Source organism: Condylura cristata, unplaced genomic scaffold, assembly GCF_000260355.1.
Source record: "Condylura cristata isolate star-nosed mole 26May11 unplaced genomic scaffold, ConCri1.0 scaffold00006, whole genome shotgun sequence".
Lineage (NCBI taxonomy): Eukaryota > Metazoa > Chordata > Mammalia > Eulipotyphla > Talpidae > Condylura > Condylura cristata.
In genome coordinates, this window is record NW_004567107.1 from 28,767,501 (window position 1) to 28,786,883 (window position 19,383).

Below are 19,383 nucleotides of genomic sequence, written 5' to 3' on the forward strand. Positions count from 1 at the left end.
GGGGATCAACCTCATGCTGAAGCAGCTATGGCTAGTTTCATGGTGCTGTGCCTAACCCGTTGTGCCACCAGGGAGGGCCCTAATTAGGTATTTTTTAATCTCTCAAAAGTTTTTATTTCCTTGCTCAAAGGCTTTTGTTTTATTATAGCACATGGGCTGGTACTAATGGCAAGGGGTGGCGGTCACAGGCAGCCACTGTCTGGGTGAACAGTAGATGCCGCCACTCTGCCTCACGTTTTTCCCCCATTAACCCCCAACCACACATTCTAATTCCTAGACAGGAAAATATTCCAAAGGATACCTTGGTTGCCATGCCCTGAGCATGACCTGTCACTGAGCCCATCTTCATGTGGTGCCAGGAGCTTGGCTGGAATGCCCTAGGTGCCCACAACCACAGCAACTTGTTCACAGTCTCAGTTGGTTAGCCCTGTGTCACTAACTAGGTATTTTAGAATGACTGTTCTGGCAAAAATTCAGGAGAAGCCAGACTGAGGTCAGGGACAAATGCAGCTGTCTTGCAGCTGAGAAGAATGAAGGGGTGGAGAGACAGGGCGGCTCTAGAAGTGAGCATGCAGGCAGAGTTTCAGATTAAATGTGAGCAGTGAGTGAGAAGGAGACTTGGCCAACACTGGAGGGTGGGTAGAAGGTGCAACCACTTACTATAGAGTAAGTGGTAAAGGAAGGAATGGTTTGGGTGGGAGATGAAGTCTTTGGTTTTTGACATATGTGTGGTGAATCTGCAACTCTGGAAGATTCTGAGTTGAGATGTTAGCAGATTCTAATTTTTCTGGTTAAATAAATTTGGGAAAAACTGAGTTAAAGTTATACAATTAAACTAAAGTTTTCTTCTCCTCAGGAAGAAAACTTCTACATTTACTCTACTGGCAGTAATATTACTGAGTGCTCGCTTCATAACTACCAACTTATTAGCTCCTGTGTTCCTCTCCACACTTACTCACAAGTGGTATGTCCTGGATTTCCCCTTCCCGACTCCCTTTTATAAAGGAAGGTTCTGGGGAAAGTCATGACACATTTTTGCTTGAAAAACACAGAAAAAATACATCATGACTTTCCCAACAACCCAGTAGATAAGACAGGAGCAGAACAATTAAAAATCTTGTTTAAAGTTACATGACAATTAGTATGAAGCCAGAAAGGTAACTCCAGAGTTTAGGCTCTTAAAAAACAAAGAACCAACAATAAAAAACCACACACAAATCATCTTAATTGAAGGATAACTGAAAAAACTAAGATTTTTAAAGTGGACTTCATATTTAATAGTGACTTGATACACGGAATAAAAGGATTCTCTCCTACCTAGTTAATTAGCACAATCATTACCTCATATATTCATCTTTTGTGTATGAGATCCCCTGTTTACCTATTCTCTGTATGCCGAGAAGTGACGATAGTTCTACTTTAAATTTTTATGTGGAACTTCCATCTGTTTTCCAAAGTAACCATACCAATTGACATCCTTACTAACAGTATACAAGGTTTCCCTTTTCTCCACACCCTCACCAACACTTGCAAGATGTTTGAATGTCTTCAGGAATTTTTTTTTTATGGCAGTCATAACTTTTTGACAAGTGCTTGTAATACTAACCTTGATGGTCATGTCCCAAAGGGTGATAGTGTTCATAGTTTCTCAAACTAATCTGATTATAGAACATTCTCTTCAAGGAACAACTGGTAGCACTTTAAGGGAACCAAGTGACTGCAGCAACATGTCAAGCAATGTGGCATCAGCATAGTACAGCTAGGAATATAATGGAGACTCCAAAGGAGAGAGCACCAAGTGATAAAAGCAGAGAGTTGAGGCCATGACAAAGAGAGGTGAGGAGACTGTAGAGAAAAACAGAGGTAACTTAGAACCACTGGATGGAAACCAAGAGAGTAGAATCTCAGAAGTCAAGTGATCAGTAGGAAAGCAGAGAACGTACATTGACCTTAGCAATATGGTGGCCATGGGAATTTTGGTGAGAGCCATTTTAGGGACTGATGGGGGCAGTTGACTTCTGAACTATAAGGACTAACACTAACCAAATTATCCTTTTATGAATTCCAGATATTGAAATTGCCCAAAATGAGCAAGACAAAGGGCATTCTCAGAAATGTAACTGGAGGTTCATGGGTGATGATTACAAGCAAAGGAGAGACTGGGAAGCATAGATGGGAAGAAAATGAGGATTTGCTGTGTATGCCTGTGACTAAGTTTCCATTAATCTATCCTAAGTCACAGGGATAACTCTTGATGGGTTTTAAATAGAGCAAATGGGCAGCATCCCAAGGATATTCAGAGGCATCAGGTACATTTCTAGTAAGAGTGATTTTGTAATGGCCATGCTAGAAAGTGAAAGCCCTTATCTGGAAAAGTTAATGTCATTCTTAGAATTTTTTCTTAAAACCCATGGAAGGTTCTATTAAATGTTATCCTCAACAAAGAGGAGAGACTGTCACTGCCCTCCTATTCTATCACGATTGCCATCTATACCCTCGATGCTCTCTCTCCCCTACACTCAATTATAGAGAACATCATACCTGTGAGAGCCAGAAAGCTAAGTTGATTAACACCAGGTCAATCAGACGTCCCGTCCCCCCCCCCCCATTGGGATGATCCTGGTTAACAAGTGACAAATATGTGGCTTTCATAGACATCTGACAGTTTCCTGTGCACCTTTCAATTCAGTGTCTCTTTTAGTACAAGACCTATTAATGTTCTCACTACTGTCCTGACATGGGACTCCGACAAAGCAATCTACTTACATAAAACTTTAAAAGTAAAATCTTTTAGGCCCTCCCTGGTGCGCAATGGGTTAGGATGCAGCACTGCAGGTGAACAGCAGCTGCTTCAGTGCGAGTTGGATCCCCAGACCTGGAGATGATTGACATGGTGCAGCAGACCTCTCCTGTCTCTCCTGTTGCTCCCCTCAATATTGTATTTCATTGATCTGCCTGTTCTGCTCCCACTCTGTCTCTGGTGAAGCCTGTCACTGCCACCTCTGGCCTGTACCCCAGTTCTGTATGCATAAATAATCTTAAAAAAAAGTAAAACGTTTTAAATGGTAGTATCAGGAAAGGTGAGAGAATAACTTATAAGAAATTAACTAAGTCTTTCCAAAGGTTTTTCTCAAACTTGATTCACCCAGGCAGAAAGCAGAAGTGCACTGTATGTACCCCAGGTCGGGAGAGGTGACAGACATAGGACACAGCCTCCAGCCCTACTACTACTAAGGCCACCTGAACACCCTGGGCATGGGGGATGGCAGTGATGGGATATTCTGGGTTGGTAAACCACTCTTGTCAAAATATAAGTTCCTTTAAATATAAGATGGTGTGTGGAATATATGGAAACCAAACAAAGTCAAATTAAGGACTAAGCCTAAAAAGCTAGTTATAGAATGGAGGCTACCAGAGGGTGAGGGTAAAGGGCAGGAGCAAGATGGAGAGGGAGCGCAGAGGATTATGGTGTGGTGTGGTAACAAAACCTTAGGGGGAGGTACTGAAAGATACTGTCCTCTAAAAGATAGTCCATGTGCCCTTGAGAAGAATGTGTATTCTGCTGTTGTTGGGTAGAATGTTCTCTATGCATTTGTTAGGTCCATTTGGTTTATAGTGTTTTTCCTTACTGATGATCTGTCCATTGTTGAGAGTGTGATATTAAATTCCCCATAGGAGATTTTATAATTTTTCTATAGTACTTTATTGGATGACAGGGTTGTCTTCTGAAAGACACCACTTCTAACTATACTGTAATTATGATCATCATTTTATCCTTGCAGGGATGACTATATGCACACTAAAAGGTAAATATGACCAATAATTTGAGGTATGTTTAACTGATTGTGTAAAGTCAGGATTCCACAGAACAATTTAATGGAATCCTTGAATTATGTTCTTTTTGTTTCCAGCTATATCTCTTTATGGAAAAAGAAAACCTAAAATCTAAAGTTATGAAAAAAAATGTCTCTTTTTCGCAGGTATTCCAATACCCAAAGAAGACATTTCTGCCCCACTGATCTCCAGCTCACCAGTGAAAGAAGCCCAGGAGTATGAGGACCCGCCAAGTGAAGATGATGATCAAATGAAAGACGAGCCCTTAACCATCTCTGAACTGGCCTACAATCCAAGTGCCAGCCTGCTCCCCACCCCTGTGGATGATGATGAGATTGACATGCTCTTTGACTGTTCATCTAGGCTGGAGTTGGAAAGAGAAGACACAGATTCCTTTGAAGAACTGGAAGCAGATGAAAATGCCTTTTTGATGGCTGAAGAAGAGGAGCTGAAGGAGGCTCACCGAGCTTTGACGTGGAGCTATGACATTCTGAGCGGCCATATTCGGGTGAACCCACTGGTCAAGAGTTTCTCCAGGCTCCTTGTGGTGGGCCTGGGGCTGCTGCTCTTTGTATTCCCCCTGCTCCTCCTCCTTTTGGAGTCAGGTATTGATCTCTCCTTCTTATGTGAAATCCGCCAGACGCCAGAGTTTGAGCAGTTTCACTATGAATACTATTGTCCTCTCAAGGAGTGGGTGGCTGGCAAAGTCAATTTCATCCTCTACATGCTGGGTTGCTCATAAAATTTATATCTCAGATGACTAAGGGCTATATTCAATACTAGTGATTATTATTTTTTTTTTCCAGCAAATGCCTGGTTCTGAATGGTCATGGGGCCATCAAAAGGCATTCCTTATTCACAACTGATTATTTAAACCTTAAGCTTGCTTTCCATAATTCACTGCACTTAAATTAGTTAAAATCAAATACAGTTATGTTAGTTATCGGTCAAAAAGATGGCCTCTAAACAACCAAAAATATGTTTATTTTTATTATAGTACAGACTAACTCTTTATTATCATAATACATAACACATTGAGCTGAATTAGATTTCCCATTTTTTAAATAGCACCATTAGAAGCTATAGGGTCTTAGGAAAAACCCAAGAGAACATTTTTGAATATAATCCCTAGGATTATGTCCTCTAACCAATGCCTATACAACTAAATTTATGCTGGGTTTTTGTTTTGGTTTTTTTAAAAATATTTTTTATGTGTTCAAAATATTTTGGTAAATTTTTAGCAAAAAAAAAAAAAAGCCTCCTGGAGTTATTTAAGTGTACAGATTGTAAGACTAATACACTAGGGTATGTTGGGAATTTTTTAATGCTTTGGCACTGGTTTGTTTTTAAAAATATTTTTTGGCTGAACAATTCCATAATTTGTTGTTTCCTGCATATAAGATAGAAAATAAGTAGAAAGAAACTCGTACGTAAAGTCCCCCAAATGGATGATGGAACTGGGGAATGTGGAAACTGAGAGCATCAAGTGGACACAGTGTTCATTTTCAAAGTATTTGGACAAAATGACTTTTTTAACTTTCATTTGAATTTTGTCCCTATATTTTGGATAGGGAAATAGAAGTAAAATTTTAAAGAAAAAGTTGAAGATATGCTAGTTAATTGTATTAACCCAAGAGTGGAAGCAGATGGGAAACGGGCAAATAGCAAGTAGCAAAAATAGAGTCCCGGTGAGGCTGGCAGGCAAATATGGTAGGCAGAGGATCTATTTCATGAAAGAAATTGTGATGCAAGGTACTGGATGATGTGAAAAACAAGCTATTTGAGTGCACTAATTGTCAGAATTGACATTAATATGCTTAAGTGGACCCCAAAAAGAGTGGACCCCAAAAGAATGGCATGGGGTCCCTTATGCCATTCATTGTGATTCTGTAGCAGAAGTTTCAAAAGAAGTGTGTGTGTGTGTGTGTGTGTGAGAGAGAGAGAGAGAGAGAGAGAGAGAGAGAGAAGAGGACGGATTTTGGCTTTTTGATAAATGCCAATGCTCTTCCTTGTGGTAGTCATTATACTCCTTTTCTTTCCTGATTTTCTTAAGATCTTAATTCATTCATAATTGGAGAGCCCATTAAGTGGAGGGAACTCATTAGATGATACACCATTTCATTTTGGGTGACGTTACACAACGCCTCCCTAACCCGACAACAAGGGGAAGACTTACTCTCCTACCTTCCACCACACCATTAAATCCAGACAGAAACACTCTGCTGCCTTCCCCTGGGGAGTCCCTACCAAAACTAAGATATAAGTGAGAAAGAGGAGAGTAAAGAGAGTATAGAGCTCAGAGTACAGAGCATTGAGGCTCTCTCTAGATTGAAAATGTTTCATTTACAGAGAGATTGGGCCGTATGAATCTCTTCCTAATTCTAACCAATACTCCTACTTATAATTAGCACAATTTCTAAGTTGGCAATTCTAGTCCTACTTATTCAGTGGAGCTCTGAGTACTCACTGGATACTTAATTTTGAAAAGTTTTAAAAGGCAGCTCATAAAACCTTCATTGAGTAAACTATAACATATATTTGCTATTATGTTTATAGAGTGTCCTTTCTCATGTGCTTTCAGGGATTCATTTTGCTTTTTAATAATTATGTTTTCTATAGTTTTGGGGGGAAGTTTCGCAAATGGTCAGTTTTGAACTTTTGCAAACGGTCAGTTCTGAACTTGAGGGCTTTCCCCCATTTTTTTTCCTTGGCATGACTTAAGTCAGGCATCTGACATAACGGTGCTCTAGTGTGGTGTACATGAAATTAACCCCTCTTCTAAAAACTATGCTTCATATTTCCCCTTTTTAAGTTCTCTAACCATGACAAGTTAGTTATTCCTCACCCTTTAAAAAAATAACATTAATATTTTTAAGTTATGAAAGTAATGTGCTATCCATTGTAAAACATTTGAAAATATTGACAATATCACATATAGTGCAACCATGCAGATTTATATTAAGAGTAATATATTTACCATTTTCCATTAAATTTTTTTTCTCTTAAAATCTTTTTTCTCAAAAACTTTACTGTTTAATAGAAATGTCTTTAAATGAAGGAAATGACAGGGCAGGGTCTGATGACTTTAAAGAATAGCTACCAACAATAAAGCTGAGATCCTGGAATGCCATCTTATCAGGGTAGAATCAGAATCTTTTAGAAATATCCATCTAGGTTTTAGCAGAAGAGAGTCATCTGTTACCTGAATCAAATGAGGAAAAGACTGCTTCCAAAGATGAAGAGTATAGTGAGACAGCTCAAAGCAAGTGTGTGAGTATATGTATATTCTATATTACTGGTGTATATGTGTTTATATATGAAACTGTATATATGTGTTGTATCTGTACACACACAACTGATAGGCCCTCATTATATAGTTGTGTTTATTTCTTCCCATCTGAGGAATATATGACATGTTACTGTTCCTTTTTCCTCTTAGATATGGTGGATAAAATCCAGTCTCAGAGGTTGAAATTTCCATTAAAACCACTGTGTGTACCTTTGTAGTTATATATACACACATATATGGTAAATACATATACACACACAATCTTGCCTTTAGTGCTAATGCAAGTTGGATTATGAAACAAAATGTAGGTAAAGTATTTTGTGTTTTTGTCTGTGCTTGGAACATATTACAAAATGTTATGTATTTGGAATATATCTTGTGGTTTGTCTAACATTTATAGAGACAACTTTGGGAAGAATTCAAAATGAGTTGAATTCATTGAAATACCAGAGATCTGGGGGCCATGTTACCTGTGATTGGAGCCTTATCTTTGTATAGTGAAATTTGCATTTCTATGTCAACATCCAGTTTGTTCTATGTTAATTTGGTGGCAGGAATCCCTAATAAAAATACTCTGGGGAAAAATGTTTCTGCAATGATTTAAGTTTTATTTAAAGTCAAGTTGCATAAATGGTCTGTTGGAAACTACAGAAAGGTGCCATCTAGGATCATGAAATGAGGTTACCCTTGAGGGGTGACAGTATGAAAAAAATGACAGGTAATGGATGGAGTTAACCCTGTGCAGCAGCCCTCCAGGCTAAGAGCAGGGATACTTAGTGCTCTGGACATGCACCCAAACACAAAACAGTTACAGTAGGCATTTAGAGAATTAGAGAAACATAGATAAAACAGAGGTGGGGCCTGATCTGCTGACAGGATGCTAGAAATTAGTGTGTCATTATTTTTGGTCAGAAAAGAGTGCCTTCCTGTGCCAGAGAGAGCTACCTTAGATCAACTCTGTGACACTTGCTATTTATTAAATCTCTGTCTGTTGATGGGTCCTGTATATTATTATTCTATTCCTATGTCTTCTATTGAGCACGGCCTGAAAGGTCCTCAGATTTAGTTTACTGCTAAGCTAACAGCTGACAGTTAAATCAGAAACAGTTAATACAAGTAAGGCAAAGGGGCTCTCTTACTCTAGGAATACACCATAGATGTCCAGTAAACTTGGACCCCAGCTGTGATGGCCTTTTGAGGTTGTCTGTCACATTACTTTTTAAAATTTGCTTGGGATGTATTTGATATATAATATTGCATTAGTTTTAGGTATATAGTCATTTGATATATATTGCAAGATGATTACCATTGTAGGTTTAGTCAACATTCATCACTTCACATAGTTAATTTTTTTTTTTTTCTGTGATGAGAACTTTAAGATCCATGCGCAGCAATTTTCAGATACACCACACAGTACCACTAACTAGAATCACCAGGTTGTACATTACACCTCCAGGACTTATAACTCTAATTTGTACTTTTTGATCACATTCACCCATTTCACCCACCTGGGGGTTGGGGGTGTGGACAGTCTTTGAAGTGAGAACTCAGCTTAGAAGCTAGAGTGCAGGTTAGAAAAGGAATTTAGCGGCTAGCATTCAGGTGTGAAGTGACTGTGGACCTACAGTCCTGACTCAAGCAGCTCTTGCCAGCTCCTGTTTGGGTCAGTGTCTGCAAATTGAAAGGCCCACAAAAAATGGCTGTTGGTTACGTATTTGTTGAGTTGTCCAGGCTCCTAATCCAACCTAGTCCCTTGGGAGAAACCTTTTTCCTCATTCCTACATTCTTGCTCAGTCATGAGGGGAAAGATCTCCTAACCATACTCCAGCTTGGAAAGAAAGTGTTGGGGAGAAACTTCTACCTCTGGGGTAGGCTTGGGATGGTTGCAGTTGATGAACTTGAGACTCTTTGGGCCGTCTTTCTCTACGAGGTAGAGACAGTTGCTAAAGGCCCCTGCTTACTTGTCCTCCTGCTTCTTCTCTCTCTCTCTCTCTTTCTCTTGGACCTGATTTTGGGCTTCCAGTCTCCATGCAGTAATAGACCCAGCAGGACCTGCCCATGGTGGGCCCCGCCAGGACTCCGCTCTCCACATTCCAGCCTCAATCTGTGACGGGGGGTAAGTTTGGCGAGCCTTGTCCAATAGACTCAGTAGTCATCACTTCAGAGAGGATGAAAGAAACCTCACTTGGGCCTGATTCCCAGCTGTGTTCTCTAATCCATTAATAAAGCTGATTTTAATCCTCTTCTACCTGTCATGTCTATTATCCATGGGGAGCAGGGTAGGGATGGCTGGGGGATGCAGAACGGTACGGTGAATGTTTAGTATGTCTGTAACAATCAATGTTGCCAGCAAGGAGAGAGTGAAGGCTTCACAAACTGAAACTCAGGTACCAAGGGGTGTCTGCCATTGCTGCTGTCTGTGATAAGCCTTGCAGGTGGGTGAAAGAACTTGAGACTTAAAGAACAGGATGACTGGAACTAACCATACCTTCTCTTTATTATAGCTGATGTTTATGCAAAATATTTTGAAAAAGAACTGAGGGCTCCTTCATTGTTAAAGAAAAAACTCTTAGAAGAACTTTTAAAAGTAAATTCCAAATTACCAAAAACTTGAGAGAAACCTTTTCAGAAAAGTCATTCTGTAAGAATCATTTGCTCTAGATTTACTAATATTTATATATCAAAACAGTTTATCAGAAACTGTCGTAATGTGGTTACAGGCCATAAAATGTGCTTGACACCAATAATAGATATATTAACAGAGCTTTCTCAAAATTAAAAATTATCAGAAACTATTTGTGATCCTGCATTTGTCAAGAGCAGCTGCTGTTACTTTAATTATATCAATTGAAAATGAAGTAGATGAAAGTGAATCCTCCAACATCTATGACCAAGAAATTTATATACTGATATGGTAAAATATTAATTGAATTATACAAAATTATGGTAACAAGAGTGTTGGTTTTTTTTTTTTAGAATTTTTAATATGTTGTAACAAAAGTGTTACTCATGTAAGGTTACTGCCCTATTATATAAGTAACAAAGTACTTTAAATAAAATCCCTTATATTTTGGCACCTTCAATGGCACTTTTATCCTGTACTTGAACAAGTGATTCACTTGTTCATTATGCACAGGACCTGGAAATTATATCACTGACCCTGACGAGAGGGAGCATGGCAATGAATCCTAAGAGTGAAAGCCAAAAGCATATGGCTAATGGAAGAGTGTGAAGTCATATAAATGGTAATAAAGAGTCTATAAATATTTCCTCTTTATAAAGATAAGAAATGAAGAAGTAATCTTTTGGCTAACTCTGGTTTTTAGATTGGGTTCCAGTAAATGAGATAAAATTAAAAAAAATTCAGCATCTAGGACTTAGTAAAGAGATGTATAACAGAGTGAATGATTCTCAGTGTGACAAATTCTTTTGCATGTCAGGTCATTACTAATTATTTGCTTTTGATAAATTGAAAGAATAATCAGCTGAGAATACTGGTAAAAAATGTGAAAGTCAACTTTCCCAGATCTCTTGAAATTAACCAAAATCATACAAATAACAGAAAAATGTATTCAATTATAATCTATTGAATCTTGGCATGCTGTTTGAGCTTTCTGGCACTGTAACTGGCGCTGTTCCCACCTCCCTCTCATCAACCCTGTAACATCCTTGAAAACCAATAACCTCAAGATTATAACATCTGTAGAAAACAGTCACCCATCTGGAGGAGACAGATGGGTTTGAAGTTCCTTAACAGCCACATCCTCAGAATTACTATTTGACCTATATGGCAGTTCCCTGAAAAGCTTCATTCTCATCATTTTCCTGTTCAAAGCTCCCTCCAAGCTCCTAGGTTTCCTAGAACAATTCTCAACAATAATTAGTGGCTGCCTGAGGTGGTGCTATACAAACTGAACAAGGAGGAGTGACTGAGCAAGACTTCCCCTGAAACTTCTAATGGGACTAGTTGCTCTCTTAGCCAAATCTAAATGTTGACAAAAACAAGGAGCAGGTTGGGAACAGTTGAGAACAAAGGCAAGGTGTAATGGAGCACACTATCATAGATAAATACAGATAAATAAGTGGAAGTATGGGACAACTTAGCATTAGAAAGGCTGCAATACCACTGAAAAACAGCAGTTGAGCAATTCAGTAGAAAGTGGGAATGAAGGCATTCCACTCAAGGTTAAAAAGAACACATCCCAGAAAGGTTTAGAGGCGTCCCTAATCTCTAGCCAGGATGATAGGAGAAAATGCTCCCTATATGAAATATAATGGTAAAGACTGGAAGGGTGGCTGTTTTACAAATGCTGAAACCCAACAAAAGATAAAGCACTAAAACAAACAAACAAACAAACAAAAAACATGACATCATCAAAGAAACAAATGAAATCTGCAGTCACAGGGTTAAATAAAGGGAGATTTACAAGTGAAAGACCTTGAAATAACCATCAAAAGGATGCTCAATGATTTAAATATAGCACAGAGGGGCAAAATCAGGAAAACAATGAACAAAATAAGGATAACAAGATTATGAAAAAACTAAATAGGAATTCGGGAACTGAAAAATTCAATAACTGAATTTTAAAAACTCACTTGCGATGCTCAATGGAAGACTACGCAAAAGTAAAGATTTAGTGAATTCAAAGATAAGACATACAAAATGGCCAAGGTCAGGAGTAAAAGAAAAAGAATGAAGGAAAGTGAAGACAGATTGCTATATATGGGCTACCATAAGGCAGAACAGCGTATGCATTAAGAGAGTCTTAAGAAAAGGAAATGCGCAGAGAGCCTGGGTGAAAAGGAATGGATCAAACTTCCCAAAGGTGAGGACAGAAATGATAACAGAAATTCAAGAAGTTGAAAGAATCCCAACTAGAATCTGAAGTGAGCTATACTGAGACACATAGTACTCAAACTTTCAAAAATCACAAAGAATTATGATAGCATCAAAAGATAGTACATTCTTGATATGTCCAAGGCAGCTTATATCAGACTGTGTGCAGAGTGGGAAAGAGTGGATGATGTGGTGAGGGTAGTGGACCAAAGGCACTCCATCAAGAAAGACTGTCTTTGAAAGCAAAAGAGAAAAACGACTTTACAGATAAGTAAAAGCTGAGGGGACTTACTACCAGCAGGCCTGTCTTCCAAGATATGGGAAGGTTTTCAAGTTCAAATGAAAAGAGGGCAAAGGACAACATAAAACCAGATAAAACCAGATAAAACCCTGTAGTGTTTTAATGTAGGTCTGTTAGTAACTTTGAAATTTTGTATACAGTTCAAACAAGAGCATAAAAAGTAATTGTAAATGTGTTAGTGGATACACAATATAAAGATGTAATCTGTATTATAAACAATGTAAGAGATGGGGAAAGATGAAAAGGAATAGTTATTAAATGTGGTTGAAGTTAATAGTTTAAAATAGTTTATTAGAACAAACAAAAGGAGAGCAGCAACCTCTGATGTCAGGGAGAGTGCCCTTCAACCAGCACCTGATTTTTAGAGGCCAGTGACCCCTGCAAACAAGCCCAAAACTGTGAGTAAAAATAGGAAGGTAGAGTGAGGGCCCATTCTCATGGGGAGCAGTACCTGCCTGGAAGAGTGCCTTTCACCTCTAGTCAGCATTAGTGTCTGCATGAACCCTTACATACCTGTACCAACCTCACCGAGCACGTAAGTTAAGACACACACTAAGGGGAAAAGACCAGGAGCATACAGAGACTTGGTGACCTCCGGGCCTAGTGCCCATCAGCCAAGCCCATCACAGTCCTTGCAAAGTCTGGCATGGCAGCTCTGGACCCAACCCAGCCATGAGTCCCTGAGAGATACCCAACAGCACCAATGGGGCAGTGGCCCTGCACATAAAACAAATTTGAAAGCAAACAACAGGGCAAAGGGAAAATACTACAGCCAAGCAAGCCCACCAGGGCATGACACATCATAAAAAGAAAATCAGTCCCCAGAACTCAGCAACACCGGCATGGAAAAATTCCTCTGCCTGACATGATTAAAAAAGGAGGAGGAAATGAAAAGAATAATATGAGAAATATAATCAACAGACTGAAGAATGAGAATGAAGAATGAGAGGCAATAAAAGAATTATAAGATGTTAAAAGATTAACTGAGGAGCTAAAAATATTCTGTGAAAAGCATTGAAAACAGAATTGATGAAGTAGAAGAGTGAATCAGTACTTTTAAAAATACCAATATAAAAAGAATCACAAAAGAAAAGGGAAGAAATGGATAAAGGAAAAAGATGAAACACGCTGAGAATATCTGACACCACAAGAAAATGAACTGTTAAGAGTTACAGGAAGAGACTGTGAAGAGAGAAACAAAGGAACACATTCAGGGAAATAATTAAAGAGAACTTTCCAAACATGAAGAAAAGACATGAAAATAAAAATGCAGGAAGTTAGAACACCAAATAACCATAGCAAAGGAAAGGAAAGGAGAACCACAGCAAGACATGCAATAGTGAAGCTCCCAAAAGTCCCAAAGAAAAAACACAAATGAAACTGACAAGAGGAAAGAAAGAGATAACTTATAAAGGAAAACAGATTAGGCTGACTTCAGACTTCTGTGAAGAAACACTTAACTCCCCCTAAGCAACGAAAATGAAGGAAAAGATAAAACCTCTGGGACTACATCAAACTAAAAGGCTTCGGTAGAGCAAGAGACAATAACCCAAATGAAAGGACACCTCACAGATTGGGAGAAAATACCTGCACTCCACAAAACTGATAAGGATCTGACATCAAAGATCTACAAAGAACTTACATCCATCACTCAACAAAAAACAAAATAATCAATGCAGTCAATAAGTGGGCAGAAGAGCTAAAAGACACTTCTCCAAAGAGGGAAAGCAGATGGCCCACAGCCACATGAAGAAATGCTCAACATCACTTATAATCATGGAAATGAAAATCAAAACCACAATAAGATATCACCTCACACCATTTAAAAAACAAATGAACATCAACAACAAAAAAACTACCAACAAATGCTGTTGAGGATGTGGAGAGAAAGAAGCTCTTACATTGCTATGAGAGTGCAAACTGGCCCAACCACTATGGAAAACTGTGTGGAGGGCCCTCAAACTATTGAAAATGGATCTACCATATAATCCAGCAATTCCACTCCTAGGACTCTACCCAAAGGACATAAAAGCATTAATTCAAAAAGAAAATTGCATTCCTATGTTCACTGCAGCACAATTTACAATAGCTAAAATATGGAAACCACCTAAATATCCCTAAGCAGATGACTGGATCATGAAGATGTGTTATATATATGGGGTGTGTGTGTGTGTGTATATATATATATATATATATATATATGTGTGTGTGTGTGTATATATATATATATATCATGTGTGTGTATGTGTGTGTATAAGATAAACTTATGCCATTTGCAGCAACGTGGATGGAGCTAGAAGGGAATTTGCTCAGTGACGTCAGAAGGAAAAAGAAAAATATCAGATGGCTTCACTTATAGGAAGTATATAGGGAAACCATATAAGGAATCAGAAAATAAAAGACAAAACTAGCAGTTAAACTATAAATCGGAGATACTCATCTGGAGAGGAGAAGAGAGAGGGATCAAAATTAGAGGGAACACAGAAGTCTATGGTGATGGTTCTTGTGTCTTGGTGGTGGTAATTTTATGGGGACAACAGCTGAGAGGAGAAATCAATTATTGTACAAACTGAACAACAATGTAAAAGCATATAAATAAAAATAAAAAAATAATTATAACAAAGATATGTAATTGCATTGGCAACCACAGAGAAGGTATGTTCAGAACATACACAATGGGAACCAAATTATGTCACTACAAAAATAAAATAGTCAATGGAACACAAAAGTCAGTAAGAGGAAAGGAGGAACAAAAACAGACTACAAGACAATACATACACTGAGGATGAAATGAAGACGGTTGGAGGAATTTAGAGGCCACCTGTAGAAGTTATGATCCCTTCTACATCATATTAAATTACCCTTCTATAGCATATTTTATCAGTTGAAGAGTTTGGTGAATATGCTTTATTATTTCGACTGAAGTTCCTGAATGTGATAAGAAAACAGCAGCATATACTCAGACATCCAGAAGAACTGTAGCCAGAATAAATGAAAAGACATCTATACTGAGTGGTGTTAACATCGTGAGAGCACAAGATGTCTATTTTTGTCCCGCCTCTTCAACATCAAATCCTGACATTTGATCCGTGAAGAAGAGGGCCTGTGAGATTAAGTACCAGATGACATGTCAAGAGGTTTGGGGGGAGTCTGCGCATGTGCAGACCTGGCTGTGGCTCTTTAGCGGTCCCTGAACTGGCTCTAACTGCTCTGGATGACAATTTGAGAGATCCTGCAGAATGCTGATTAGATAATCACCAACAGATGAGACAACCTTTGAGTAAGTCTACTATTCCAAGAAGTTTCAGGTGAATAAAAAATGAGTTTGAATTTACTGGGAGGCTAAGAGGAATAGTAGTTTTATTTTATCCAAGTCATAATGCCCTCAAAGTGGTATAGCTTGAGGCCAAGAAAGATCTTGGCCTGTGGTTTATCCTGGAGGAGAAAGGGAGGGAATGTGAATGAGATTCCGGCTTCCCCACTTATGTGTTGCTGTGCTAAAAGGACCTCACTTCCCTCTCACTCCATATAGACAATCAAGAGGCACTTGACTGGGACAGTAGTGGGAGGGAAGCAGTCGGCAGAGCAGTAGATTAGACTATCAGAGGAGGGTCTCCCTGGTGGCCTAGGAGTTAAGCCTCAATGCTATCACCACTGAGGCCTGAGTTTGATCCCCAGCCAAGGAGCTAACCCATATATGGCACAGCAGACACTTCCTGCCTTGCCCACAGCTCCTCTCACCAGTGTATTTCAGTCAGTCCATCTTGTCTGCTCCCCACTATGTCTCTGGAGAATCCTCTTATCCCCTGAAGCTCTACCCTATACCCCAGTTCTTCTATGCATAAGTAAAGAAATCTTAAAAAGATCAGAGAACATTAAATGGCTGCAAATCCTGCCTGCATTCTGAATTCCATCATGAGGTCTCTCAGACACTGTTGGGGAAACCTTAGCTGAAGTCATCCCCTGGGGCCAATGGACACCTCTGTGTTCCAGATGCCTCACCGACTCCACCACCACGGTGTGACCACCTCTCCATGTGCCTTCCTAGTGGTGTCACGGTGGGCTTTGGCAGGTGACTAGTGAGCATACTCAAAGTCTGCTCAGTCTGCAGGCTGCAGGGAGAAAGCACAAACTTGAATTTTTGCCTCCTTAGGAAAAATAAAAAAGAAGTTGTTGGCCCACCAGTCTATGTGTTGCAGGATCCAGAGAAGGCTTACAACGCAATTATTCTAACCACAAGATGGGGCAAGAAGCCTAGCGCAGGTACAACCACATAATGTATGATTTAGTCTCAGAATCTCTGGCAGGGCAGACTGACAGGGGTCTCCCAAAAGCAATTATCAACAACTGGAGAAAGGGACTGCTTCTTCAAATGCAAAGACAGTAATATAAAACTTCAAATAGCGTGAAAAAATTAAGGTATAACATGACATCACCCAAAGATCACTATAATCTTACTATGAGGCCAAGACATGGAGAGCTGTACAATACCTTGCATATACTTTGTATATGCTATACAAAGATTTCAAAATAACTGTTTAAAGAAACACAGCAAGCTACAAGGAAACACAGAGAGAAAATTCAATGTATCCAGAAAATAGCACACAAACAAAACTAAGTTTAGCAGAGATAAATATCATAAAATGTAACCAAACAGAAAATTCTAGAGCTTAAGAATACAATGAATGAAATGAAAAATGTAATAAAGCATATCAACAGCCAACTTGATCAAGCAGAAAAAAAAATCTGTGAGATTAAAGACAAGAACTTGGAAATTATCCAGTCAGAAAAGGAAAAAATATGAACTAGAATGGGATCATCAAAGGACAAATTATTAGTTACAGAACCAAGGAAATTGGATGTATGATTAAACACATACATAGAAAGATCCAACTATATGCTGCTTACAAAAATTTGCTTTAACTTCCCTTAAAGTTATACACATATGCACAGTGAGAGAAAATAATATTCTACAACTGCATAGAGCAGAAAACAGCAGGCGTGACTATACAAATATCATATAAAATAGACATTAGGCCAAAACATGACAAGAATAGACAAAAAAGGTCATTATATGATGATAAAGGTCAACAGATCAAGATAATATAACAATCACATATGCCCAATATCAAAGCATATTGATAAAAAACATTTAAGCAAAAGATTTTATACTACTATGGCTAAGTGCAATTTGTTTAACAAACAAAATCAGTGAGTATGATACATCATGTTACATGATGTCAGTCTGGAGAGGCAATGGCCTCAGCGAGTGGTGTTGGATTCTTTCTGAGAAAAGTTTCATCAGCTCTCCCCTTTCAGCAGCACCCAGTGAGGCATGAGGCAGAGCCATTTAGGTATAGACCAAAGGGCAGGATTTTTATAAGTAAGGAAAGAAAGTCAAGGACACTTGCACAGACTCAAGTGGGCGGAAAGAGCTGCCCCGAAAGGGGCAGGTTTGCTCGAGGAGACGCCTACATAGACACAGGCGGCAATTTGGAAGGGGCTGCATGTTACTTTGCAAAAGGAGAAGGGTCATGAAGAGAAACACCAGCTGCCTCTTGTCAGTGAAGAAACTGCACTGATACAGTTATTTTCTTTGGGAGGGTTCATTCCACTGTGGGATTAACTGTTGTTAAATGTTTCCAGGGTTGGCACCTAAGGATTTCCTTTAAATTTTAAAAAAGATTTATTTATTTATGCATACAGAACTGAGGTACAGCCAGAGGTGCAGGGGTGATGAGAGGATTCACCAGAGACAGACTGGGGAGCAGAACAAGCAGATGGAGGAAGTACACTGCTGAGGGGAGCAGTGGGCGGGCCAGCTCCCTGGTGGTGAAGTGGCTGCGACTGGCTTGGCAGTGCTGCTAGGGAAGGACCCAGGATTTCTTTTTTCCTGTACTTGCTTTGACTAGTAGATTTGAAAGGTGGGTGATAATTCACAATATCCCTCAGCCTTTATGCCCCCACACCCCCCAGTCTGTGCCTCCGGATAATTTTCTATAGCGTGTTTTAGTGACTATGTTAATCATTTTTCCTCCCACTTTCTGTTTCTGGTCTTCCTGATGTCTCCTTCCCAAATAATGATAATGATGGAGGCTTAGAGTAGAAAATATGGCAAGGAGACAATAACACTTTCTGGAAACTAAGTCATAATATGACCAAATCTTTGTACTTGTCACCTTAAATCTCTCTTTTGCAAAGTGACTATGGCTTTGTGTTTTGTAGAACATGGCCAAAACACAGGAAACTCAGAAGCAGATCAAAGGGCCATCTCCGTCACCTTCAAAACCTTTCTCCTCTTGTATCCTTAGATGTCCTCTTTACTTTATAAAACATTTCCCCCGTAGCTGATTCTATCCACACTAATAAGTGTAATCAGTACCTTGGACCAAGGCAGTGAAATTCTACATTTTTGTTTTGTTGGAAAATGTCTGCTCTGCACAGGCTGCCTTCAGAGGATGGAGCTAATACAACAATGATTCCAGTTCACTGAAAAATCCTGGATAAACAAATGAATGTCTGAAAAAGTCAGCAGGCAAAGCCCCTGTCATATTTCCTGACTTACAGGAGGGAGGGTGAGGCAACATGATGGCCATGCCTACGTATCTGTAAGGGTACTTTTGGAATACGGAGTTAATTAACCTTTCATCCTTGTGTTACAGGCCTAACCAACAAGAGTGGGTCCTTTGCCTTCCAGGAAAAAATTTCACCAGTGAGTACTAATATAGCCGCCCCAGGCAAGACCTTATTAGAGGAATTCATGCAGGAGGGAGTCAGTGCCAAGGAGCACTTAACTGGCTTCTAGGAGGGAGTGAGGAGATATTTATAGGAAAAGTCCCGGCAGTGGTAGGGGTTGAGCAGCCTCCTAACTTATTCTGGGTCGGGCTGTGCCTGGGCATGCGCAGACAAGTTATATTCCAATTGTGTACATGGGCGCTCGGCCTTTTCCCTCTGGGACACTGAGTTCATCTAATTGAGTTCATCCTTAAAATCTAATCCTTTCAGGCCTTCCCTGGTAGCGCAGCGGGTTAAAGCCCTGCACTAAGAAGCTTAAGCCACCTCTGCATAAGTTCAATTCCCACCTGCCCCGGAGGAGATCCACATGGCGTGGCAGACCTCTCC

At 39.4% G+C, this 19,383-nt stretch overlaps 1 protein-coding gene across 4 annotated transcripts in view; it reads left to right on the plus strand.

Moving 5' to 3' along the window:
- Positions 1-18,949, plus strand: part of FRMD3 (FERM domain containing 3) — a 228,837-nt gene extending 209,888 nt beyond the window's left edge. For 2 of the 4 annotated variants that reach the window (XM_004677541.2, XM_012721458.1), the window contains one exon: positions 3,981-7,710. In XM_004677541.2, the coding sequence (XP_004677598.1) occupies positions 3,981-4,576 (596 nt within the window). In that variant the 3' untranslated portion in view covers positions 4,577-7,710. Of the gene's footprint in view, positions 1-3,980; positions 7,711-9,146; positions 9,368-18,923 lie in introns of those variants that run through there. The other 2 variants (XM_012721457.1, XM_004677542.2) reach the window with 2 other exon arrangements.
- The last annotated feature ends 434 nt before the right edge of the window (positions 18,950-19,383 follow it).